Genomic DNA, 26,724 nt, shown 5'->3' with positions numbered 1-26,724 from the left:
ACCAGCAGGGGAGATCATGCTTAGGGGCAACCAACATGGGTTCATTAGAGGCAGGTCCTGTCAGACCAACCTGTTTGCCTTCTATGACCAGGTCACAAAATCCTTGGACGCAGGTGTTGCGGTGCACGTAGTCTGTCTGGACTTTCGGAAGGCCTTCGACATTGTCTCTCACCCCATTCTCATTAAAAAAAATTAGGTGACTGTGGAGTCAGATGGGTTGCAAATTGGCTGGAGGGCTGCACCCAGAGAGTGGTGGTGGACGGGTCATTTTAGACCTGGAGGGATGCGGGCAGTGGGGTTCCACAGGGCTCGGTCCTCGGGCCCGCACTGTTCAACATCTTCATCAGTGACTTTGATGAGAGTGTGAAAAGCACCTTGTTGAAGATCGCGATTGATACCAAGATGTGGGGAGAAGTGAGCACGCTAGAAAGGTGGGACAGGCTGGAACTAGATCTGGATAGGTTACAGGGGTGGGTGGATGAGAATAGGATAGGTTTCAATACTGACAAGTGCAGGGTACTGAACCTGGGGAGGAAGAATCAGCAGCATACCTATAGGCTGAGGTAACTCCCTTCTTGTCAACACAGAGGCAGAAAAGGATCTTGGAGTCATTATTGACTCCAAGATGAATATGAGCCGTCAATGTGAGGACATGGTCCTTAAGTCTAACCGCACCTTGTCATGCATCCACAGATGCATCACGAGCAAGTCCAACAAGGTGACCCTCCCTCTCTATACAACATTGGTCAGGCTGCAGTTGGAGTACTGTGTCTAGGTCTGGGCACTGCCGCACTTCTGGAGGGATGTGGATGGCATTGAGAGGGTCCAAAGGAGGGCCACTTGTATGATCAGGGGACAACAGGGCAGGCTCTACGAGGAGATGCTATGGGACCTGAACCTGTTCTGCATCCACAAGAGAAGGCTGAGAGGGGATCTGGTGGCCTTCTGTAAACTTACCAAGGGGGACCAGTGGGGAATGGGAGAGACTCTGCTCCCTCGAGCACTACCACGAGTAACTAGGAATAACAGCCCTAAGTTGACTGAGAGTAGGTTCAGGTTAGACATCAGGAGGCACTTGGACGAGGGGGTAAAAAGCACCTTGTTCAAATTCAGGGATGACACTAAGATGTGGGGAGAAGTGGGCATGCTGGAGGAGAGGGACAGGCTACAACTAGATCTAGACAGGTTACAGGGGTGGGCGGATGAGAACAGGATGGAATTCAATACTGACAAGTGCAAGGTACTGCAGCTGGGGAGGATGAACCAGCAGCATACCTACAGGGTGGGGAACTCTTCTCATCAGCACAGAGGCAGAAAATAATTTTGGAGTGATTAGTGATTTCAAGATGGACATGGGCTGCCAGTGTGGGGATGTGATCAGCAAGGCCAACCGCACCTTGTCATGCATCCACAGATGCATCATGAGCAGGTCCAAGGAGGTGATCCTTCCCCTCTATGCTACACTGGTCAGGCTGCAATTGACTGCATCCAGTTCTAGGTGCCACACTTCAGGAGAGATGTGGACAGCATTGAGAGGGTCCAGAGGAAGGCCACTTGCATGATCAGGGAGCAGCAAGGCAGGCCCTATGAGCAGAGGCTACAGGAGCTGAACTTGTTTAGCCTCCAGAAGAGAAGGCTGAGGGGGGATCTGGTGGCCATCTACAAACTGGCTAAAGGGGACCAGCAGGCTATGGGGGAGTCCCTGTTCCCCCAAGCACTACCGGGAGTAACAAAGAATAACGGCCATAAGTTGACTGAGAGTAGATTCAGGCTAGATATCAGGAGGCACTACTTCACAGTCAGGGTGGCTAGGATCTGGAACCAACTTCCAAGGGAAGTGGTGCTCGCTCCTACCCTGGGGGTCTTCAAAAAGAGGGTAGATAATCACCTAGCCCGGGTCATTTGACCCCAGCATTCTTTCCTGCCCATTGCAAAGGGTTGGACTTGATGATCTGCTCAAGTCTGTTCTGACCCAACCAAATATGAAAGCGCTTGCTCGGTGGTGAACCTGGAAGTGGACCAGAAGTACTTCCGGACCACTTCCAGGTCTGCTGGGGAGCATGTGGGGGCCCCCCACTTGCCCTGGTGATCAGCTGTTGGGAGACCCTGGTGACCCCCCAGATCCGGGAGGCACCAGTTGCCAACTGGGGGGGACATGGGGTTGTCCCCTTGTGTGCTCCCCGGCTGACCCAGAAGTGGACTGGAAGTGCTTTTGGTTCACTTCTGGGTCTGCTGTCAATCGCAGCATTGACGAGCCACCTGGTACCTAGAGGTATGTAGAAAAAACATTAAAAGCTGCATCTGTCTGAATCTCCAAATCTTTCTGAATCCTCTCTCCAAAAAGATTTGGAGGGTCCAATTCAGTTCAGAGGTATTAAAGGGTTTTCTGATTCAGTTTGGATTTGGAGATTTGGCCGCTGAATCAGGCTGACTCTCTGCCGAATCTAATTGGGGACCGAGGCTTTGCTCAGCCCTAGCATTTGCATATGTTGAGGTGTATTTGTCTGTGTTCTGTGTTACTAATATTTTCTTGTCAGACTGAAAATTGAGTCTAGCTCTGTGGATGCTTAGACAGATTAAATGTCTGTATTTGGCCCCTTTGCAGAAATGTCTGCCTGATTTTTTTCATGTAACAATCTATTGAAATGGTGAGTTTAAAACTCGCATGGTGGTGCAGGCACTTAGAGTGTTGGAAAGTAAGGCACCCTAGCACCTCACTGTTCACAAAGTACGTTGGCTAGCCCTGCTACCGGCTTCAACGTTTTGTTTTGCAGCCAGTTTGTGGAATATGCATAATTTTTTGTGTTAGTAGCCGGCAGAGCTGTTGTCACAGTGGTCCTGTGATGACAGGCAGTTTATTTATGTTAATGAAATACTAAGAAAAAGGCCACCGCAAGTCTGGAAAAGACAAGATGGCCACTGCTATGTGCAAGGCTTGCTCCAGTCTGCAACAAACTTGCTCTACTGTGTACTGCATGCATTTACAGAGTTCCCTCTGCTTCCCAATCCCTTCCTCATATCTTTAGTTTATAGTACTTTTACCAAATATTTAACTTTCAGGTGAATATAAAAAAAGATATGATTAGTTTCATCCACAATTTTTGGGATGTCCTTTTGTGTGATTATGTCCTTTTCTGAAAATTTTAGTAGAAAGAATAGTGTACAGCAAGGTAATACTTGAAAACGTGTGTAGTATTAGAGATATATAATGTTAAAGCTAAATGGGTGTAAGATTTGTTTTCTTGAGGCATTTGGATTTTTTTGGAGAATGTTGTATTTGCATAAAATGTATTGACTTTTGATTTATTGCTCTGAATTTTCTATTCATGTGTATTCCTTTCCCTCAGCTTTTCGTTGTAGCCTCCAGTTTCTTGGAAACCTTGCAGCAGGAAATGGAGATTCCCAGAATAGCATTTGGAAGTGTGCTTTCCCAGATCTTTTCTTGTAAGCATTGACACTTTCCTTTCTTGGTGTGTATGTGTGTGTTTGTGTGTGTTTTTTTTAACCTAACTTAATCCCTGTGGCTATATTAAAATTGTTGGTAGAGGATAGTCGAGCTTTTCTTAGCATTATCGGCTGCTTACAGAGTTGGAACAAAAAAAAAAAATCCCAAAATGCTTTAATTTCAGCTAGGTACGCCCTTGCACAGAGTGCAGAACATGCTCAGAAGAGGCGTCATGTTAGTTTGACCTGGCTCGCCCAGTGTCTGTTCAGATCGGATACTTCAGTGGGGCTTCTTGGCGCTTTTACCTACAGTTGACTTAATAAGCTTTAGATAAAAGCTCCAAAAAAGACTTGCTGAAGTGCCCAATTTATACAGATACTGGGGAGCCAGGTCAAACTGTTGCATTTCATCTTTTGGTAAAGTGCTGGGTTTTTTTTCGCATTTGTTAGTGGCCATAATGCTTTGAAAAATAATTGTTTAGGAGAATTAGAAGATTTGAGGCCATATCCTGTGAAGGTATTTGTGTTAGTCAACTGTGGGAGTCCAGATTTGAAAAACCTTCTTGGCCTTATCTGGCAGTAAACTAGTTCCATTGGGCAGGGATTGCATGAAGGTCTGTTTTTATAACATCAATTTTTATGACTGAAGTCTTGTTCTGAAACACAGCTTACTTGCCTGAAAACCATTTCTAAGATCCTAACTCCACCTGAATGCAAATCGTTGCCAGATAAACATGATAGGTGTTGATAGAGTTAGAAGGTGAATGGAAGGAGGGGAAAAAAGGCCCATCAAAGCTGTTGACTGTATGTGTGTATACAATGTTATGTAATGCATCCAAATTCATTGCCACGTATATATGGATAGTAGATTTGGCCAAAACTTCTATAGCAAGCTTTGTATGTGTATATAATATCCAAATCTACTAGCCATGAATATATGGCTAGTAGATTTAAACAAAACTTCTATAGCAAACTTGTAACAAAGCTTTATATCAGGGTTTCAATGAAGAGCTATATTTCATCACATCTTGTCTGAAATGTGCAATTTTCAAGCACACTAGTCAGCTGCATGGTATACTATAATTTTGATTTTTAAGGAATGTTTGTTTTGATTTGGCTATAGCTCTGCCTTTTGAAATCTCAGTGGACCTAGTAATTTTTTTAGACTGAATTACACCCCGATTCTCCTATTGGATCTGGACAGATAGATGCATGTGAATAGTTCCTTTGGGTGCAATTGTTTCTTTCACTGTGGGAGGTGGGGGGGAACATTGCAGTATTAATTTGAGATGTTTATCAGCAATAGTGCCCATAAATCATTGGTGCTCTGTGCTAGCCCAAGGATCTGTCCACATTGATTGTAAGGTTAGGATATTAGAGTGCATAATTCTCTGTTAATTCTTGATTTCAGTGTATTTGTTTTGTTTTAAAGCACAGGTACCATAATGCTTATATATAAGCATGCATTAATATTTCCACCTACACTTGCATTTCTTACTTCAAAAAAAGACTGAAATCTGTTAATTAGTTTGTTTAATTAAATAGTTTGATTTCTGTGTTGAGATACTTAACCAAAAATATTTTAAACTAGGTATTTTCTTATTTTAATTCTTTCCAGTGAGTGGGTGAGCTTGGATTTAGTAGGAATATAATTAAGTAGTGAGCTCTATTGAAAAATCTTACTCATAAATATTTTAAAATAGTAGAAGTCTAAAATGTTGTGTAGGCAAACATATACAACTGTACTTTGCAAAAGGAAAGATGGATTGGGAGCTGAAATCAGACAGTTCAGGAAGAGTAAATCTTGCCTCCCTAATAATTTAATTGGTGGGAGCAGTTGGCCATGTTTAAACCTTGGTACTGCTGAGACAATAGATTAATTGACACTGAAGCTGTTGTATCTAATGATCTACATTTTTAATATTATCCAACTATTGCTGCTTCCTGTGGAAAGTCTTGAGAAGCTAAATAAAGGATGCTGGAATCTCAGTTAAAATAGGTGTACCATATTTCCAGTTCCAAAAAAGAGGACACCCTCACTCCCAAGCTGCAGGCCTCTGACCTTGGCCAATGTCCCTCACTCCTGACCCACAGTCCCTCCCCCCCCTATCCCTGCTGGAGACCCTCACTCTCAGCCTGCTGCCCCCCGACTCCAGACCCCAGCCACATTCTTGACTTGCAGCTCCCTGCTCCCCCCATCCTTGCCAGAGGGGCCCCCAGCTGCCCCTGTTTCAATTGGGCCAGAACACGGTGGCTCTAATTCATGTGGGCGGTGGTGGAGCAAGTCTGGCCCCAGTGCAGGGAGGAAGGAAGGAAGAGGAGAGGATGCCTGTGGCACCCCCCCACCCTGCTTTAGGGCTCCTGTGCTGTGACAGGTGGCCTGGCCAAACCCCCAACCCCCAGGGCAGCATTTTTGGTGGCCACCCAGCCCCTGTGAGCATGGGCACTGACCCTGGTGCCACCAACTCAGCCCTATAGCTCCCCACTGTCCTCAGAGGGTCCCTGCTACTTCCCCTGCTGGAGGGGCAGGTACCTCCCACTTGCCCAGCTGCAGCCTCAGTGCCTGAACAGCTTCCCTCAGTGCTGGCAGGCACCTGCCCCCCCTCACGCACCCATGCCTTACATGTGCACACACACGTACACCCCTGACAGTCCCCAAACCCTGGCCCTCCAACCCCACTTGCCATAGACTTACTTACATCCAGCTGCTGAGGCTGCTCCCACCACCCTGCCTGGCTGCATGCTGGCCACATGTATGTGCACATGCACTCACACGTGATGTCCCCTGCCTCCAGCTGCCCTCCCCCTACGCCTAGACATTTGTTCAGATTTCAAAAAAACACCCAAATGGAAATTGGAGGACACAAAAAAAATAAATAAAAAAGACATGTCTGGGAAAACCCAGACGTACGGTAACCAGGGTTTGAATTAATCCTCCCATAAAGACAAGAGCCTCTGAGAAACATAACAATTACTATACTGGTTGAGTCCCAACGTTCATTTAGTCCAAAATCCTGTCTCCAACAGTGGCCAGTAGATACAACAGGGATGGGCAAAACATGGCCTACAGGGCAGATTCAGCCAGCTAATTGATTGCATCCCCTGTGAAGCCAGCTAATTGATTGCATGGCTGCCTCTGTGATACTCTACATGGAGCTGAGACCTGGGGCAGCCTGTGCTGTACTCCTGCTCACCCTGACCTTAGCCTCGGCTCCGGCTAGTGCACACAGCTTTCCAGTGGCTGTCTGGCTACTGCTTGACTACCTCACAGCTGTCACTGCTTCCCCACGTTATCTGCTGCCTGGAGCAGTGTAGCAGGGACAGGAGGAAGAGGAGGAGCCCCTGAAGGTGGGGGGAGCCAAGCAGTACCTAGGTGGCCTCTGGGAAACTGTACGCTGGCCAGGGTGGGTGCAGGTGGGAGTGCAGCACAGGTTGCATCAGGTGGGAGTGGGAAGGGCTCAACCCCATTCAGAGTGCCATGGGCCAGATGGAGGTGTGGGCTGCATCTACACCTGCATGGCACTGTCTGGGTGAGCTCTACTATACATGCCTCCTGCCACTCTTCCCTCCACGCATCCCCTGCTGGCTCCCTGTACCTAGTGTGCGTGCAGCCCATGCCCCACACACACATTGCCTCTCATCCTCCCCCCCACACAATATACAAAAGTAAAGTTTTATTTTGAGCTATTATGCTATTGTCTCTATCTACACTACTGATAAAAAGCCAAATCAAGACAATAATTTATTTTTTGAAATAAAATATGTTATAGTAGATGTTTGATTTTTAGTATATGTTTTTATGTATAATTTGTTAAAATAATATCTTCTGAAAGATTTTATGTGAGAGGCCCTCGACAGCTCACCAGAACTTGAGTGACCTGTCAGTCAAAATAGTTGCCCACCCCTGATAAATAGTATTAGAAGCCAAGCACAGGCAGCTGTGGGGTAAGTGGCCTTCCAAGTGAGGTCTCCTCCCGTAATTAGAGACTTTTCTCAGTACTGAGGCAGAAAGCTAAGTATTAGTAGTGGCCTTCAAAAATCACACATCAAGGCTCAAAAACTCATGTAATATAATAATGAGTTTTGGTTCTATTTATTTGCCTTCTGGTTTTTGGGTTTTTTTGGTTTTTTTGTGTGTTTTAAGGGTACATGTTTTCAAGCTCTGTTTACAAGTAATGTGGACTAGAAATGTATTTTATTATAGGTAATTGTTCAGTAACAACTGTTTTTAGTTACTTTTTAGCTACATTTTAAAGAAAAAACACTGGTTATTAAAGGAGTCGCAACTTAATTTTGGAGATGGGAAATGCTAACATTTCTGTGTTGAATACTGTATCTTAGAGACTTTTTGTAAATAAAATTTGTGCTTTGTGAAATCTAAAGCATCTTTGGTTTTCATTGAAGCTGGTGGGCTTCAAGTGCATTTGGCATTCAGCATGTTAAATTTTTTAATCGCATGGTAGATTTGCTAACAATAAGGAAAGATTTGTAGCGATGGAGGTGTTTGCATTCAAATCGCTTTATTATTTGGAAATCTGGTTGAAAACATTTTTATACCTCCCTCCCTCCTTGTCCTCCCACCTCCTTCCTTCCTTGCGAAATATTTCCACTTTTAAAAGTAGAATTGTAAAGCTAGTCTCGTCTCTGGGGTTACTTGAAAGTGGTCTTACTTTATTGTAGCTGTAATGATTTGACTGCCTCTTACCCACTAACATGCCTATGTCCAATAAATTAAACCACAATACTGTGGTATTCAGGCTTGATTCTTAATAAAATATTTTCTTTTGAAGGACCTGCCTAAATCACCATGATGTGAAAATTATTGCCTACTGCTGTATGGTCCTGTTCACTTGCCTTAATTCAGAGAAGGTGAGAGAACTACTGGAACAGAAGAACTTGAATGTAGCCCTGGCTGTACTAAAAGTCTACAGGAAGCAGTTGGAGTCTGAATGGTCGTATGTATCTTTTTAATGAATAATTGTATGCATCTCACGTTGCAAATTTGATTCGCAAACTTCAAAATCGGATGTACTAGAAAATGATATAGTAACTCAACGTAATTTAAGTCTTTTTTCACTTAGAATAAACAACATTATCTATAACCTTCTAATTGCTTCCACAGTTTTGTTGTAAACATTAGGGATGTGTGAAGCTTTGGATGCTGATTCGATTTGGAGGAGATTCGGCCTGATTTGCTGGACAAATTTCTGAATCCAAATCGAATTGGGAGACCAATAAAATGGTCTGAATTGCTTTGAAGCTCTCCAAATTGATTCGGAAAAGATTCAGAGAGCTTTGGAGATTTGGGAAGTTCCCACTCACTGCCGCAGGGAGGTGGACCCGGACTCTGTGCCGGTAAGTGTGGCGGAGGGGGGGAACTGGAAGAGGAGTGGGGAGGGGGTCACGGGGGACCCCTGCCAGGCCCCATCCCCTACTTGCTCTCCCAGCCCCCCTGAGTTCCTCCCGACCCCCGCTGCTGCCAGGCAGGAGTGGCGGGGGGGGAGCGGGCATGTGCAGATCCCAGCTGCCCGCCACTGGTCCATGCTATGTGTGAGGCTCTACCATGAGACCCCATCCTCCACTTGCTCTCCCAGCCCCGTCAATAGTTGCTCTGCCTGGCCCCAGCTCCCAGTTGTTAAAAAAAAACAACCCCAAAAACAGTCCCTCACTCACTGGCTGCTGCAGCAACCATTGAGGCTTCTGGGGGCTTTTTTTTTTTTGTTTGTTTTTTTGTTTTTTAAGAGCCAGGTCACTGGGGCTGGGCAGGGCAGCCATTGGCAGGGCTGGGAAAGCAAGCAGGGGATGGATGGTGCCTGTTTGATTTGGAGATTCGGCAATCTGGCAGTGGCCAGATCTCTGAATGAGATTTGGCTGAATCTATTCGGGATGGTGATTTGAATCTCCTAATTGAATTGCTGTACCCTGAATCAGCTGAATTCGAATCCAAAGAAAATACTAGCTGATTCACACAGTCCTAGTAAATATTCTGGAAAATGATCACTAAATTTGTGAAGTAGATAATTTTTTAACTTAAAATGAGGAGTAATATTTCAATGGAGAAGTTAAGTATTGTAAAACTACAGTAAACTTTGGTTAATTGCTCCCTCCAAGAGGAGAGCAAATAATGGTAAATTCACTAGTAGTGGTGTGAAGGAGTGAGAGAAAGTAAACAAAAGCCCTGAAGTCCCTTACGTACTGGGCAGGGGAGGTCAGGAGAGGAAAAGAAGGCAGCAGCGACAGACCGGGAAAATGAAAGCAAGGAACACTTAAGAGTATGGATGGCCAGCAGGGCTGCAGCTGGAGACTGGAAGGGAAGAGAAGCAATCACCGCACTTCCAGAGCAGCATCTCACTCCAGATTGGAGGAGGGAGGCTGCTCAGAGGTATTTCTGGCCCTGGAGAGGGGCAGAAGGGGTCAATTCCCTGTGAGCCACAGACAGGAGCATCCTGGCAGGCAAGTGTTGTGAACCCTGCCAGAGAAACGCTGTGGGTTTGACCCAGAGAAAGAGGCAGGCGGAGGCCTGCCCACACAAGGCTTCTGATAATCCCTGGAGCAGAGTGATGGCTGAGGATCCAGGAGAGAGGCCAGAAGATTTGCTGTTTTCAGGTTACAGCCTCGCTGTGCATGGGAGAGATCCCACCAGGACTGTGAATGTTCACGAGTAAACTGGGGCAGGCCTGTGCTGAGCAGTGACTGAATGAATTAACTTTTTTTTTCTGTTTGTTATTTGGACATGAGAGCCTGACCTCAGGTGAAGGGGACATGGACTGAGTCAGACAAAGAGACTGAGAGCAGTTGAGTTTGGATTTTTTTTGTGGATATTTGAGTAAGGCCAGCCCCTGGAAGGGTATGTGCCTAACTAAAGCCTATGGTCATCCTGATGGCTGAGGGCGGAACAGTAGACAAACAGGCAGCATCAAGATCTGGCTGCAGAGAACTACAAATGCCCTCTGGAGAGGCTAGGGTGGGGTACAGGGGAGGTTAGAGCCCCACAGAAGAAAACAAGGTTTGAGACCTGGTAGGAGCACCTTGTGCATTGCCTCCTAGCAATATAATATTATCAAAGTTATGGCAGGTGAGAAACATAAGATCAGGTTCCTGGCAAACCAGGTGATCCGAAGTTGAGGTCTACCCTGTTACCTGCTGTAGGGAAATCTGCTCAGGGTAGTGGCAGCAAGCCCTACAACACCTGCAGTAGTCACAAGTGTCCAATTATCAGGGTGAGTTATTAGGTGGCCAGGAGTCCACTGTTGGGGCATCAGAAGAGCAGCAAATTAAACCATAGTGGCAAATTATTTCACAGGGAAATTAACCAGTTCACTTTAGTAGTGGCAGCAACAAGAGCTAGGCAGCAGTAATCATTGAACTTTCATGATGGTTTGCAGTTGGTTTGCAGTCTTGAAGTAAAGCAAAACGAGAAAATATTCTTTCACAGTTTTGTCTGATTGGTATTTGCAGTGTTTATCAATGTTGTGTAAAGTTTATTACATGCATTTAAAAGTTCTACTGCAACACACACAAATTAACAGACATAGAACAAAAACTTTTACTGTTATGAATCTTGAATGTTTCATTAGCTTCAAATGTATAATCAACAGGTTAATTCTCTCCAACCATGTTTTGCTAATTATATGTTGTATTTAGTCATGCATTTATGTATAAACAGGCTCTAGGTTTTCCCGATCAGTAAGCAAATACTCATTCAGCCTTATTTAAATATAGGAAAATTTGTATGAAAAATAAAAGTGAAAACAAACATCTTTGTATAGTATTACTTTCAAGGTCATGTCCAAAGTCAAGATTTCTTTGCTATAAATGTTGTAATTGAGAAGAGTCATTGAGGTTTCTTTCACTGGATATTTGGAAAATCTTTTAAGGGGCTGACTAAATCAAAAGCAAATGTCCATTTAATGGGTTGCTTTTGTTCTCATTTTATTTAAAAAAAAATTGTTTGCGGGTAGTCTTTTTCATAACCAGGTCAATTTGTTTAGGGCATAGATAGTTTCCAAACTGCAAACTTACATTTTCAGGGTCAGGGACCCAGACTTCTATTTCATAAGGAAGAAACTGAATCTTTATCTTTCCGTCTGTGTCAATATAAACGCATGTAAAATTGCCTTTAGGTAATCATGTTGATTATCCCTCATTTATGTTATATATTTTGAATAAGCTATTAAAGCCAAAAGAAAATTGGAGCAATTTAAGTCATGCTGTTAAATTTGTCTTGGGAAAACTAACTAAAGAATACATGGAACTGAAGAAACAAACAACACTGCGCAATCCATTTGTCTGCTCAGTAACGTATGTTGTGCTTTAACTTCCATTGACTTCCTTAATGAAGTAATGTGCAATTGCTCTGGGGTATTAAGACTGGGAACCCAAACCTATGTGGAAAGAAATTGGTGTAAACAGCTTTTTTTTCCAGATTAATTTCTTAAGTAAGGAGGAAAGTATTGTATGGCCATCAGAGAAGGAAGAGTAGGAGGAAGAGCAGGTAGAAATAGTTCACTACAAACTCATAGTTAGGTACTTGCAGGATATTTGTTTGCAGTAAATGTACAAGAGATAGGAAATACCTGCCAACTTGCTAAAGGTGCAATAGGCTCATTTTTCAAAAGCAGTGTGGTTAGTATTAAAGGTTGTATCAGACCAATCTTTCTGGGAGGGAGAAACTTCGCTATGAGCAGTTCATCAAATTCTGGGCATTTTATATGGCCTTTTCCAATGTTAAAATATGAATGTGAAGGTTCAGTAACTTGGCACTCTTCTTAGAGGCCAACATATATACTGTAAATTCAGAAACTGAGGAGTACGGTCTGAAAGACACATCGCAACAGTATTGTATTGAGCAGGCGTTTAGATGACATGAGCTTAACTGAAGCAAGGAGGAAGTCTCTTGATTAATCCTATTATACCTTGTAATTATAAATATCCTCTTAAAAGGCTGATTAATTTTATAGCTGTTTCCTTTATTTCTTAACCTGAATTTTATCCAGTCTTCTAATTCAGTGGTCTCCAAATTGGGGTGTGCAAGACAATCCATTGGGGTGTGGGAAGAAAATACTAGAACTTCTATTTCTATTTCTATACAAAGATTGGGGGTGCATGCTCAAAAATTTTTTACCGATAGGGGTGTGCAATCAAAAAAGTTTGGAGACCACAGTTCTAATTCACTGTTGCTCACATAGGCCAGGTACGAACATTACACTTTTTTACCAGTATAAGTGATCAGAAGCTGGTTTATATCTGTAACAAAACATAAGTTTGGCACACATGGACTGATTTTAAAATGGCAGAACCTGGTCTAAGATTTGTTGTCTCCCCCACTCCCTCCCCTTCCTCTACCAAATGGTGCATGTATGTTCTGTTTATTACCAGTCTAAACTATGTCACTTACAGAAAACTGCGTAACTTGGATCAATTCTGTCTCAGGCTTTTTGAATGTTTGTACCTAGCCATAGTGTTTGAAATATTCTTTCACTGTTTCTGGCTCAATACCTGTTATGTCTTATTCTCTAATTCTAGATCATAAATAAGTCCTGGGCTAAACCATACTACTGCATTTTGCACAAAGTTTTGTAAAAACCCTAAAGACTTTCAATAAATAGAGACTTGGAATTGTTGGCGATCCCTCAATTCAAGGATGATCTCTACCATGGATCACTGATGGGTTTCTAGGTGATTTAAGAGTCCAGTCCTTGAGCCACATTTTGTAAAGGTTGCAAGTCTTTCCTCAGAGGAGAGTGGGCTTCATTTGGGATTCTTCTCCTTTTGATTTCTATACTTTCTCTTCTCTGCTTTGAGGGCAAAATGTTTTACCTTGAAATGGACTGCTTCTTAATTGAGATCATGGCACCATTGGAGTTGGTTAGCAACCAACTCCTCCTGGCTTTTGATGTTGGCATCTGTTTTCTTGGGGTGTACCTTCAAAGTGTCCTTGTAGCAATTTCCTTAGCCTGCTGCTAAGCTGAGAATAGAGCGCTTGTTTGGGGAATCTATAGTTGAGTATCTGTGCATAATATCCAGTCCAGCAAAGTTGGTGCTTGAGGATCACCGACTCAATGCTGCTTACACTGGCTTGAGCAAGGACTCTGGTTTTTGTGAAGCAAGCTTCCCATTTAATGCAGTGGATTTTTCCAAACACATCACTGGGGAAACCTCTCCAGACTCTTAAGATGACAATGATAGGTCACCCATGTCACATCTGTTGTGAAAGTGGGGATGATTACTGCACTTTAGACCTGGATCTTGGTGGTTGCAATGAAAAGACAAGCTGAAGCAGTTTTCCAAAGGAAGTATTTGCATACCATATCCTGTGCTGGATCTCCTTATCAATATTCACTCAGAAAGGTGGCTATTGACAATAGGGTAAATGCTTGACTACCTCTGGCATCCTCCTCTGATGGTAATTTGGGAAAGGAAGGTCACAGTCATAGCCTGGAGAAGGTTGTTAGAGCCCTTCAGTCTTAATGCTGAGAGGCTAAAAGTGTGGTAGGCTTCTCTGAAGAGATCAAGTGTGGTCTGGAGGTTTTCCTCAGTGTGCACAAGGATGGCACAGTTGTCAGTGTATTGAAGGTCAAAAATGGTTGTTTTGAGTACTTTGGTCTTTGAACATAGATGTCCCAGGTTGAAGGCAATCTGCAATGAGAGCCAGGGTGATTTTCAGAAAGCTGAAGAATAGTGTTGGGATGTCAACACATCCTTGCTTAACCCCGGTTTGAATGACAAATGCATCTGTCTTCAACTGCTACAAAGCACAGTCATAGGGCAGTGGAGGCAGCAGGGCTTACCTGCTTGGCATCTATGTGGCAGCTGTCTCATTGCATAGGTGCAGTGTGGCTCACCAGGGCACTGCGTGCTGTCTGGGAGCTGGGGCAGCTCCAGGAGTCAGCCAGAGCCACTGCTCAGCCCCAGTGGCCCTACCTCCCAGACAACACATGGCACCCTGCTGAGAGCCGTGCTTCACCCATGCCATAGGGCAGCTGCCGCTCCGGTGCCAGGTGGTGTTGGGGTGATTCCCACTGCACCCCACTCTACCCCGCACTGGAGGGGTGGGGGAGGCTTTCTGCCACAAGCCCTCAGAAGCCCTAGTTGCTGCTGCTGCAACCGGTGAGTGCAGGGTTTTTTTTTTGTTTGTTTGTTTTTTTTCCCCTTCCCTAAAGTGCCAGGAGGCTGGGGCCAGGTGGGGGATGGGGCTGGGCAGGGCATCCATGGGGGCTTCTCCTGTGGCTCCCCCCACTGGGGCAGAGGCAGGCACAGCCAGAGGAGCCACGGGAGAACCTGCAGCCCACCTGGCTGTGCCTGCCTCTTAGCTTATCCGAAACAGCGTCAAAACTCCTGAAACAGATTTGGCTGAATCAAAATGGAACAGTGATCTAAAACACCGAAAGAAATCACTGTCCTCCGAAACGGCCAAAACCAAACCAAAAAAAATAGTGATTTTGTACAGCCCTAGTCACTATGACTGTCTGAGTTCTATCCTGCAGCAAGTTTCTCACCCACCTGACTGTCTTGGAGTTAAGCCCTCAATCCTCCAATTTTCTTGCAAGGGCATCGTGAGTTACTAGATCAAAGGCCTTTTGGAAGTCGGAGTATACAATGTCAACCTGCTCTCGTGTCTAGGTGGCAAGTTACCTGGTCATAGGAGATAAGTTTGGTAAGACAAGACCTGCCTGCAATGAAGCCATGCTGGCTGTCATTCAGAGTCTTACCTTTTACAAGCCTATCACAGACAGACTCCTTGATGAACTTTTCCAGGATTTTCCCTGGGATGGAAGTTAGACTGATTGGCTGATAGTTACCCAGGTCCTCCCTCTTGCCCTTCTTGTGTATGGGCACAACACTGACCCTCTTCCAGTCCTCGGGGACTTCTTCTTCAGAGTGGCACGAGCTGTGGAAGAATTTTGCCATGGCTTCTGCAATGACTTTGGCCAGCTCCTTCAGTACTCTTGGGTGAAGATCATCCAGTCCTGCTGAGTTATAGATGTCTAATTTTTTTAATTGGCTATACACCAATTCTATGGCAATAGTGGGAAGGCTATTATTCCTACTGTGTTCATCCTGTACTCTATCTGGAGTTGTTTTCCCCTTGGTTCGATGTAAAACCGAGGTGAAGTAAGCATTCAGGAGTTCAGCTCTCTCCTGAGTGCTGGTAACCAGCTCTCTTGAGTTGTTGTTGAGCACTCCCATTTGTTTTCTTCCTGTTCCCTGTATACCTAAAGGAGGACTTCTGTCCTTGATTCCCGTTCCTAATCTAAGTTTGGTTGCTGCTTTAGCCTTTCTCATGTGTTCTCTGCAAATGTGGGCCATCATAGAATAGTCCTCATTGGGGCCCGCCCCGAGCTTCCATTGTTTATAAGCCTCTTTCTTAAGAGGACTGTGATTTCCCTGTTTAGCCAAAAGGGCTTTCCAGCCCTTCTGTTACCTTTTCTCTGCATGGGAATGGACTTCCTTTGTGCTTCAAGCATCATGTCCTTAAGGAACAACCATTCTTCATGCACACCTTTCAACTTTGGTCCCTGGTCCTGCAGCACTTCCCCCACTTGTTGAAATTTGCATTTTTGATGTCCAAGATTTCAATCCTGTTATCAGATTTGTCAGTCTTATGTCACAGAGTGAATATTTTCTTGTGATTCAGTGTGAATAAATAGTAATTACAAGATGAATTGGAATTTTTTTCTAGTTCACAGTTTGATATGCACATGTACATTTTTTTGCTTGTTTGACTTGTTGTAAGACATCAGAATACGTTTGCCCCTTCCTCCCCCGCAAGCTTCATTATTGGCTGGCTTTTCCTTCTGATGTCTAGAACAGGTTGTCTGAGCTGTTAGATGCATTAAGATATTGTAGGTTTGTATAGTTTTGTTTCACATCTAATAAACAGCTGTTTCTTCCCTAAAAGTCTTCTCTTTCAAACATTCTTGGTTATATGACTATTCTTTAAATACTGAACAAGTTGCAGTTTTCAGCAGTGAAATGTGTGAAACAAATGCCATAATTGCTGGTTCCAGGATATGTTTACAATAATTTTCTGTGTCAGTATATTGCTGTTGTAATCTAGGTCTCAGTTTTATTACACTATATAATCTTTTGGAGCCAGGCTCTGGTTTTGTTTCATTACAAAGGCACCTTTTCCCCGTCTAAGTAGTATGCCCCTTTCCTATACAGAAAAGTATGCAGTCAGGTAAAAATACGAAGATTTGTCCTTGTTTGTTTTAATTTGAAGCTGAGTTGTTGAATACTTCTTTGGCCAGGCTGTTGGCCTGACCATACAGGTTTTCCTCAATTTTATGCTATCCATGTGTTCCTGGAGAACGGTGCATAAATCGAATTCACATAAAGCGAAACCACTTTACAATGTAACAAGTAGGGATGGGTTCCCATGGTGGAGAGGGAGGGAGTGAGGCTGGGACAAGGGAAGGGGCGGGGGAAGCGGTGCTGCTCCTGGGGCCACACAAGACAGCAAAGCAGAGGCAACACAGCAGCACTCCTCCCAGCCCTGGCTGCAGCAGCCCCGGGAGTGGCCTACGCCAGCTGCCTGCAGCTGCTGGGCTGCACCGTGTTCTGCCTGTCCCCTATGCCTGCGCTCTGCCTGTCCCTGTGCACCTCCGCTCCTGGGCTGCACCATGCCTTGGTGCAGGCCCTGGTTGGGGCCGCTCCAGCATGGCTTGGGGTAAGTGCAGACAAGCGGAGCTCCGGGTGGTGCAGAGCATGGCACTCACCCCAGTCCCTGCTGCAGCAGCCCTGGGAGCAGCTGACACTAGCTGCCTGTAGCTACTGGGCTGCACCATGCCTTGAACCCCCTGGGGCTCTGCCTGTCTCCACTCACCCCAGTTTCTGCTGCAGCAGCCCCAGGAGTGGCCAATGCCAGCTGTCTGAATCAGGGCATGGCACAGCCCAGGAGCAGAGGTGCAGCCACAGCCCTTTTTCCTCCCCCCACAGACTTACCAGCTTGGGCGGGGTGGGGCTTCTATGCTGATTGCCTAAGAACAAATTTACTTCGCATATAACGAATTATGGGTCTAAATATGTTCATCGCATAAGAGCAAATTCACATATAAAGAACCCATATAAATCAAGGGAAACCTGTATTTTGTCAGCAACTCATGCAAAATTTGGAGCTGTGTTTGAGTTCTTACTGGTACATACCACTGAGATTGCCTAAACGCATTTACATAGCCACAGTATTTGCAGTAGAGCTAGTACTTTGCAATAATGATTTTGGTCCCTTATGGCACAGATGCCACAGGACACAACTATGCTTTTAAGCATCCATAATGATATATTTGGGTTCACCAGTATAGCAAACATATCTTCAAGAGGTAATTTTGGCTATCTGTTTTATAATGAATTGAATTCAAGAGGTTCTTGCTTAATGTTTAAAATATTACATAATTCCTGCCTACCTTTTTGAAATTCAGTCTCCAAATTTACGTCTCCAGTGCACTTTGAATCTCTCTCTCCAGGAAGAGATTGGCAACTGCATTCGTCCCTCTGATTAGCTCTTTGCTCTACCAAATTCTGCTTCTAGGTACTGGAAATATTTAATTTTCCCTTAAGTAACAACTAGAATGATCTGTTTGTAGCCTAACCTTATATTCATGATTTCCTTCATACTTCTTTATAGAATACTAAAATTATGACTTGGTGTTCCTCAATGTTAGTAGCCAATGAATTTCACAAAAAACATTTATGATATTGAAGTTATTTTTATGGTCAGTGACATTAAACTGTTGGGACAAATAGAAGACATTCAGGACAAAAAAATGTGATTAAGGATGCTGGCTAAATTGCATGTTTTCTATGGGGGTCCCAACTTTTCCATAAGACTAGAACTGATGACTTTTCTTCCTTTGTCTCATGCTAGGCTGGTATGTATCTCTCTGGCTTGGATCTGCATTGTTTGGAGCCCAGTTTTTTGTTTCCATGTTAGAAGGCAAAGAAGTCTTCAGGGAATGCTCAAAAGGGAAATATATATCTATATTATACAACTATATTATATAAACTACAAAGTATATAAAGTTATATAAATACTATATAAAAATTGTATGTATTTATGTATGTGTGATTATCTATCTATCCTATCTATCTATCTAGTTATAGATATATCAATATCTATTAAAGCTGTGCAAACCTTTGGTTGCTGACTCGATTTGGCAGAAATTCGGCCTGATTTGGTCGCTGAATCTCTGAATCCAGATCAAATCAGGAGACCCTTTAATCTATCTGAATCAAATCAGATCCCTCTGAATGGATTTGGAGAGATTCGGAAAGATTTGATGATTCAGACATAGACATAACTTTAAATGTTTTTTCTACATACCTCAAGGTACCAGGTGGCTTGTGAATGCTAAGATGGTGGGACAGACGGAGCATCCCACAGGTGCGTGGGGGGGTCCCCAGCATGCTCAGCAGCAGACCTGGAAGTGGACCAGAAGCACTTCCAGTCCACTTCTGGGTCTGCAAGGGAGTGCTACATTCCCATGATGTAGCAGTAAGCTTCTACCAAGTGCCCTCTAAGCTTCTGTTTTTTAGGCTGAGGAGACACAAATCCCTCAGCCTTTCCTCATATGACTTGCCTTGTGAGTTTCTGAGCCATGTGAGTGACTCTTCTCAAGGACTCTCTCAAGCTTTTCCACTTCCTTGTTGAAGTGTGGTGCCCAGAACTGGCTGCAGTACTCCAACTACAGGCTCACCAATGCTGAGTAAAGCGGAAGAATCACTTCCTTGTTTTTGCTTGAGATGCATTGTTTGATGCATGCCAGAGTATAGTTTGCCCTGCTGGCTACAGCACCACACTGATGGTCTATTACTACCCTGAGGTCCCTTTCAGTCATGGTGTTAGTCAGTGTAGCACCACTGAGCCTGTAAGTATGTTGGGGATCATTTGTCCTCGGATGGAGCATTTTATACTTCTCAGTGTTGAACTTCATCTGGTTCCGATCCAGTACAGGTCCACTTGTATCTGCAGCCTATTTTCAAGTGTGATCATGCTCCCTCGTAACTTGGTGTCGTCTGCGAACTTTGCCAGTGAGCTTTTCACCCGCACATCCAAGTCATTGATAAAGATGTTGAAAAGCACTGGATGAAGCATGGACCCCTGAGGGACACCATTTGCCACTTCTTGCCAGGACGACGTGGATCCTTTCATTAGAACTCCCTGGGTCCTACCCCACAGCCAGCTTCCTACCCACCTAACTGTTGAGCATTTAAGCCCACAATCCTCCAATTTTCCTGTAAGAACATCATGGGATACAAGATTAAAGGCCTTTTGGAAGTCTAGGTATACAGTGTTGACCTCTTCTCTCTTATCAGGTGATGAATTACTTGGTCATAGAAGGAGATGAGATTGATAAAACAAGACCTTCCCGTGACAAAGCTATGCTGGCTGTTGTTCAGAATCCTACCTTCTGCAAGTTTCTCACACATAGAGTCCTTGATGAATTTTTCCAGGATTTTCCCTGGGATAGAAGTTAGGCTAATTGGTCTATAATTGCCCAGATTCTCTCCTTCCCTTCTTGAAGATGGGCACAGCATTGGCTCTCTTCCAGTCTTCAGGGTGCTCCCCAAAGCGCCATGGGTTTTGGAAGAGTTGCTCCAGAGGTCCAGCGATGACTTCCGCCAGCTCCTTCAGCACTCTCAGATGAAGTTCATCCGGTCCTGCCGACTTATAAATATCTAACTTTTCAAACTGATCAGCATTAGCTCAATGTCAACAGTAGGAAGGCAGTCATTTCCACTACGCTCATTCTGAACCTTATCTGGTATGATTTTCCCCTTACTCCAGTGAAATACTGAAGCAAAGAAGTGATTATGGAGTTCAATTTTCTCCTGAGTGTTGGTAACTAGCTGTCCTGAGTTGTTAAGCAATGGCCCCACACTTTCATTTGTCTTTCTCCTGTTCCCTACAAACCTAAAGAAGGACTTCTTATTGTCCTTGATTTTTGGTGCTAGGTTAAATTCAGTCACCTTAGCCTTTCTAATCTTCTCCCTGCAAGTGAGCACTGTTGTTGTATAGTCCTTCTTGGGGACTGTCCCAAGTTTCCATTGTTTGTATGCCTCTTTCTTCTTTTTCAAGAGGACCATGATATCCCTATTAAGCCAGGATGGCTTACCAGCCTTCTGCTACCTTTCCTCCCCATGGAAATGGACTTGTTTTGTGCTTCAAGGATCATGTTCTTGAGGAACGACCACTCTTCATGCACTTCTTTCACCTTTAGTCCCTGGTCCATAGCGCTTCCTCTATTATTGCCCTGAACCTGTTGAAATTTGCTTTTTTGAAGCCCAAAACTTCAACCCTGCCAGCTGATTTTCCTGCCTTGCAATGGACAGTGAACATGATAGTTTCATGGTTGCTGTTGCCCAGGCTACCCTCTTTATTCAGGTTGCACACCAGATCATCTCCTTTGGCTAAGACCAAGTCTAGGAGAGCATTACCTCTGGTTGGCCAGAGGTACTGTGTAGGAATGGAGGTGACAGCTTTATCTTATGTTTTATGGCCTCTGTCCTTGGAGATGATGGGCTTAGGTGCCAAATGACAGATGCCTATGTGAGACTGGGATTTGCTGCTTGAAACCCATTTTGCGGGGAAGAAAATGGAAGTCCCAGATTCTGTGCTTGCCTCAGTCTGAGAGTTTAAATGCACATTTCTGTCCTCCCCGGAGACTGCCTTACATCACTGCACTTTAGAGTCATGCTCCTCCTTGGGCTGTGCTCCTTTCAGCCACACTTCTTTGCTGTTTGGAGGCAGTCTTCAACAGGAGGGGTAGAGTATTCCTCCACCCCATAGCTTTGTATTTGAACACTGTGGCCGCATTTACATGAGATGTGAGTCGTGAGAGTTCATGACTACTGTGCAGTAGTGTTGTGTGGCATGAACCATGACATGATGCTACTACTCAGTACTCATGGGTCATCCGGAAACCAGGCAGGGACATGATATTTAGTACTTGGGTATGCAAATACTAGATGACTTCAGAGTAACAACTGTGTGGTCAGTGTCTCGTGTAGACATGGCATGTGTGTTTGATTCCCTTCAGGCTGAGGCGGAAATTTGACTTCACTATCATGCTTACATGCTCCAATCACTAGGATATTACATAAAAGATGACATCACCACCATTACCTCCTATTCATCTATACTTTTGAATGGCTGTTGTGCTGTGTTCAGAGTTGTCTTCTCAGATTGGGCCCCTCACTCACCTTGGGTAGAGGAACATCTGGCTTGCAAATCCTGAATGGAGCTAGGTGGAAGATAGGTGGAGAGGCATTCTGGCCAGCCAAAGGATTAGTGCCTTTAGGTATGCATAGTAGCAGAACAGTACATGCTTAAGTAATTTTTCTTTGGAAAACTTAGGTGCTCACAGTCTTGTGTACCTAAGCAGTGATGGGAGGCTTTGTGGATTGCTTCTTTGGATTTCAGTGGCTAAATTTGCCTAACTTGCACTTTAGGCATCGTTTCATAGTTTCTAGGGTCGGAGGGGACCTGAATAGATCATCTAGTCTGACCCCCTGCCATGGCAGGAAAGATTACTGGGGTCAAACGACCCCAGCAAGGTGTTCATTTAACCTCCTCTTAAAGACCCCCAGGGTAGGAGCCAGCACCACTTTGCTTGGAAGTTGGTTCCAGTTTCTAGTCGTCCTGACCATGAAGTAGCGCCTCCTGATGTCTAGCCTGAATCTACCCTCTGCCAGCTTGTGACAGTTGTTCCTGGTCACCCTGGTAGTTCTCGGGGGAACGGGACTCCCCCAGTGCCTGCTGGTCCCCTCTGACTAATTTGTAACAGGCCACTAGATCCCCCTCAGCCTTCTCTTGTGGAGGCTGAACAGGTTCAGGTACCATAGCCTCTCCTCGTAGAGCCTGCGCTGCTGCCCCCGATCATGTGAGTGGCCCTCCTCTGGACCCTTTCCATGTTGTCCACATCCCTCTTGAAGTGCGGCGCCCAGAACTGGATGCAGTACTCCAGCTGCGGCCTGACCCGTGCCGCATAGAGGGGGAGGATCACCTCCTTGGACCTGCTTGAGATGCATCTGTGGATGCATGACAAGGTACAGTTAGCCTTCCTGACCACATCCCCACACTGCAGGCCCATGTTCATCTTGGAGTCAATGATGACTCCAAGATCCTTTTCCACCTCTGTACTGACAAGAAGGGAGTTCCCCAACCTGTAGGTATGGTGCTGGTTGTTCCTTCCCAGGTGCATCGCTTTGCACATGTTGGTGTTGAATCCCATCCTATTCTCATCCGCCCATCCCTGTAACCCAAAAGCATCTGAGTGCTTTCTTTTGGATTTGGCTCAAAATTCTTCTTATCCCTTTCTCTCTACTTAAATTTACCCTACAGTCTGCTACCTGTTTTTAAACATTACTCTTTTGTGACTAGGTGCTAAATAATGTTTAAAATAATGATACCTAACATGTGTTGAGTAGTGCATTTTTAAACTCCCTCTCAGAATACCTTAGTTGCTTTAGGAGGTCAGGTTTTTTTGGTTTTATTCCTTTGTTTGAGGATTTGAGGCTGTTTTGAGTAGTTTTTATAGGGACTGGAAGAAGCAGTTGTTAGATAAAAATTGGCAAGAAGCTTTTTCTCAAGTTCTTCAAAATGTTGCATGTACTTCCATCCCATTTCATGGTGTTTGGCTGAAGTTTTGAAAAGTGAGATAAATTGCTTTCAGGATTGAATGCTGCTAAGCCACAGGTAGCCTTGGAGCTGTATTTGAAGTGTGTATATACAGGGCTGGTCCAACCATTAGGTGAACTAGGTGGTCGCCTAGGGTGCCAAAATTTGGGGGGCACCAAAATTATATGCAGAACAAAATAACAGGAACATCATTCCAAATAACAGCCCTGGCCAGCTATTGCTGCACCTTGGTCTAAGACCTTTGGTTCAGCAAGGGGAGAAAGACCTCTGAAAAGTTCTGAGGAAAGATCACTAGAATCGTAACTCCTGCCTTTTGGGCACTGAGGTACACAGTTCACTTAAGGCGCCAGTTACTCTTGGACTGGCCCTGTGTATAAAGACCTTCACTGCATTTAGGTTGTTTTCAAGCCTTTGTGGTTTGGAAGGATGGTATTAGGCTTCAGAAGGCATGGCTCTGTATTTCTGCATTAGTTATCTCCTTTGGTTTGATTTATGACATGCATGTCAGAATTTATAGCAGTCCCTTGACTTTTTTACTGTACAATTAAAACTCTTGTTTTTCAGTAATACCACATGTAGCAGGGCCAGGTCCCAGGGATCATGTTGATGCCACCTGGTGACCAGACAGTTCCTGCCCCTCAAGTTCTTAGGTCTCCCCTTTCTTCACCTGCCACTCCTTTGGTGTTGTTTTGAATAAAAAGAAATGGGACATTGCCCAAGAGTCCCTGGAGAACACTGGCTTAGTCCTTCTAGATCTCCCAGGGGCTTTGGTAACCAAATCCCTGCACCCATACCTATCTATGCCTCACCAATGTTACTAGTTTCTTGTTTTGGTGGGCTGTCAGTCCAACCTCATGCCTCTCCGGTCCCCTCCGTCTTAGTTGATGTCTAGCCCTGGTTGGGCCTCTCTGGTGCTCTGATTCTCTCTCCCCCTGGGTCTCTCCCTTCTTGGCTTTGCCTTTTTCCCCTTATGTCTCTGGATCTGCTTCTCAAGTTGCTGGTCTTGCCCTTCTACGGCCCTGGGTTCTCTCTTCACGGGCTCTGGCCTTACCCCTGTAGGGCTATAGTCCACCCCTCCAGGGCTCTAGTCTCACTCTTCTTGGGCTCCTTGGTTCACCCCTATGAACCAGAGTAACCATGTGCCCATCTGGGACCTCCACCTCCTTTGCTGGTTCTAAATCCAGTCCTTCAGTATAAACTATAACAAAAGGTGAAACACCTGGACTGAAATGGAAGCCATAAGCACTCTGGCTGCATGGCAAAGCATAGCTCTTCACAAATCTTCAGTTCCTTATTTGTAGTCCCCCTATCAGGTGGAACGCATTCAGTCACTCAGCCCCAGTCCTCTTAGTGCGGAGTTCAAGACTGTGAATAAGATTGCCAGAGCTGTTTCCCACCCATCCTCCCCTTTTTTAAATTTTTTGTTTACATGCAAGCAGCTCAAAAACCTATGACTTTGGACTCTTGAAAATTGCATGGCCTTTAAAAACTGTTTCTCCGACCCCCTACTTTTTTGGTTTGTACTAATTAGCAGCAGAAAAATGTGTTGTGTAGTTTGGAAGCTACTGTATGTAGAGCAAACCAAGCATAGGATGCTATCTGAGATCTGTTTCTAAACCTTGAACTTGTAAGCATATGTGTTTTTAAAACGATTAGGGAAAAGTTATACAAAATTACATTATAGTTCATCCTGACCAAGACCTATGTGTATTCTGAAAACTGTTTATTTTAGGAACTCTTTGATGTTTCCATTAGAGATGGGCAATACGATTTGTATCGTCGCTTTTTCTGTGTGTGTGTGTGTGAGAGAGAGAGAGAGATAATGCGTGATTTCAAAGAAAGGAGGTTGCATTGCATTTTTTGGGGGGAATTAAGACATTCAGATTGGTTAGTTTGAGTAAAAAATGGCCACTGGATCTAAGGTAAATTGGGATGAGGGGGTTGGGGAGGAAAGCAGGATCTGCAGGGGTGGTTGAAGGGACTGGTATACTAGGTCTGGGGCTAGTGGGCTCTGCAGAGGATTTGGTGGGATTGGGGGACAAGCAGAGTTTCTGTGGGAGTTGGGTTTGGGGGCAGGTTTCTGGAGTTCAGGAGGGTTTGATGGGATCAGTGGGGGTTTGCGGGAGGTGGTGTTAGGGGATTGAGGGGTGGGTTGGTGAGATCATAGAGGCTTCTCAATTCTACCAAGAACCCTCCTGGATTCCCTTCCCCCAGTGCTGCAAACTGTTCCCAGGGCTGTTTTTACCAGTGTTCACTGGCCTTGGGAGTCTGATTTGAAGTAAGTTGGGGGAGGGGCTGGTGGCTCCATGCAGGGGGTTGGTAGGATGGTTGGGGGCTTTCTCCCTTCCCTGGGATCAGGGGTTATTTTTAACCCTCCGGCCCCCAACCCCCTCCCCGACTTACTTCCTTGGCTCTCGGTACTGGAGAAGGTCAGTAAAGCTGGCACTGGGAACAGTTTTTGCCGTGGGGGGGTGCAGACACATCTGTGAGGGTGGGGGTTTTCCATTTGGGGGTGGGGCAGGTGGCTGGGGGGCTAGAAATAGCCTGGTTTTGGGGAGGGGGTAGGAGAAGCACAGCCCTGAGGCTGGAACCGGTAGTAGCTAGGTTTATCTAGTCCCAGAGCTATGCTGAAAACTCTGTAGAAGTACAGATAAATCAGTCTCACCAGATCTAATCTAAGTTAAACTATCTCTGAGATTGTGTGACTCAATCAAAATTAACCCTTTTTTGACTGATCTGACTTTCCTGAACTTCTGTACAATTTACACTTAGATCGTCCTAACGAGGGATCTAAGCGTAAGGTCTGCACTCGGGCAAACTAAATTGGATCGGGTAGCCATTTTTAATATGATCTAGCCTCCCTGAACATCTGTGCCATAGCTCTGAAGAGGAAAGAGCAGAGATTCTCCATTTACAAAAGAAAAAAAGTGAAAGACTAAAAGGCGTAATATACTACTTGGCCTCCGGAAAAACGATGTAAAAGTGTGGTCAGCTCCTTGGCACTGGAAGTAAGGATTTCTGAACGTTTGCTCTCTTTAAAACCACAGTTCAATGATGGTTTAAAGATTGGGTGTGGAGCTCCCCCTCCCCATTTTGCCTGGGGTTATTTAGTCCTGGCCCATGGAAATAAGCATGGGCAGAAAGCTGCTGTGGCAAAGCTTCCAGATCCTGGGCACAGACTGAAAGGGAAAGACTGAGCGATGCAATAATGTGCACTGCCTTGTTGGTATGTGTGTGGTGTATAAATCAGAAAATGTTACCTTTTTCCCCTCTTTTTGGTTGGCAGTTTCTTAATCTGCTTTCTCTTCTGACAGTTTGGGGTATTTATTTCTCTTTCATCTGTTAGATGTGCTCTTCCAGAGAACATTTGATATCTGGAGGCTAGAGTATTGCAGATTTCAAGTACAACTGATAGTTTTGTGTACTGCTGCTTTAAACTGGAATTTTTTTGCCCTCCTTTTTACACAGATTCACAGAAGTTTAGGGCTACAAGGGACCTCTTCAAATCATTGGGTCCAGCCCCCCTGCTCTGTGCAGGAAAGACTGCTGGGGTCAAATAACCTCAACAATGTGTGTGCCCAGTCTCCTTTTGAGACTGCACCACCCCCTCTGGGAGTCTATTCCAGAGTAGGGTAACATGA

General features: G+C 44.8%; 1 protein-coding gene across 2 annotated transcripts in view; it reads left to right on the top strand.

The window, feature by feature from the left end:
- ATXN10 (ataxin 10) overlaps positions 1-26,724 on the top strand; it is a 216,503-nt gene that overhangs the window by 67,757 nt on the left and 122,022 nt on the right. For both annotated transcript variants that reach the window (XM_019544286.1, XM_019544287.1), the window contains exons 4-5: positions 3,348-3,444; positions 8,235-8,399. In XM_019544286.1, the coding sequence (XP_019399831.1) occupies positions 3,348-3,444; positions 8,235-8,399 (262 nt within the window). The remainder of the gene's footprint in view (positions 1-3,347; positions 3,445-8,234; positions 8,400-26,724) is intronic.

Source organism: Crocodylus porosus, unplaced genomic scaffold (genome assembly GCF_001723895.1).
Source record: "Crocodylus porosus isolate Cpor-Errol unplaced genomic scaffold, CroPor_comp1, whole genome shotgun sequence".
Classification (NCBI taxonomy): domain Eukaryota; kingdom Metazoa; phylum Chordata; order Crocodylia; family Crocodylidae; genus Crocodylus; species Crocodylus porosus.
Note: the sequence above shows the minus strand (reverse complement) of the source record. Positions and strands in the feature narration are given on the sequence as shown.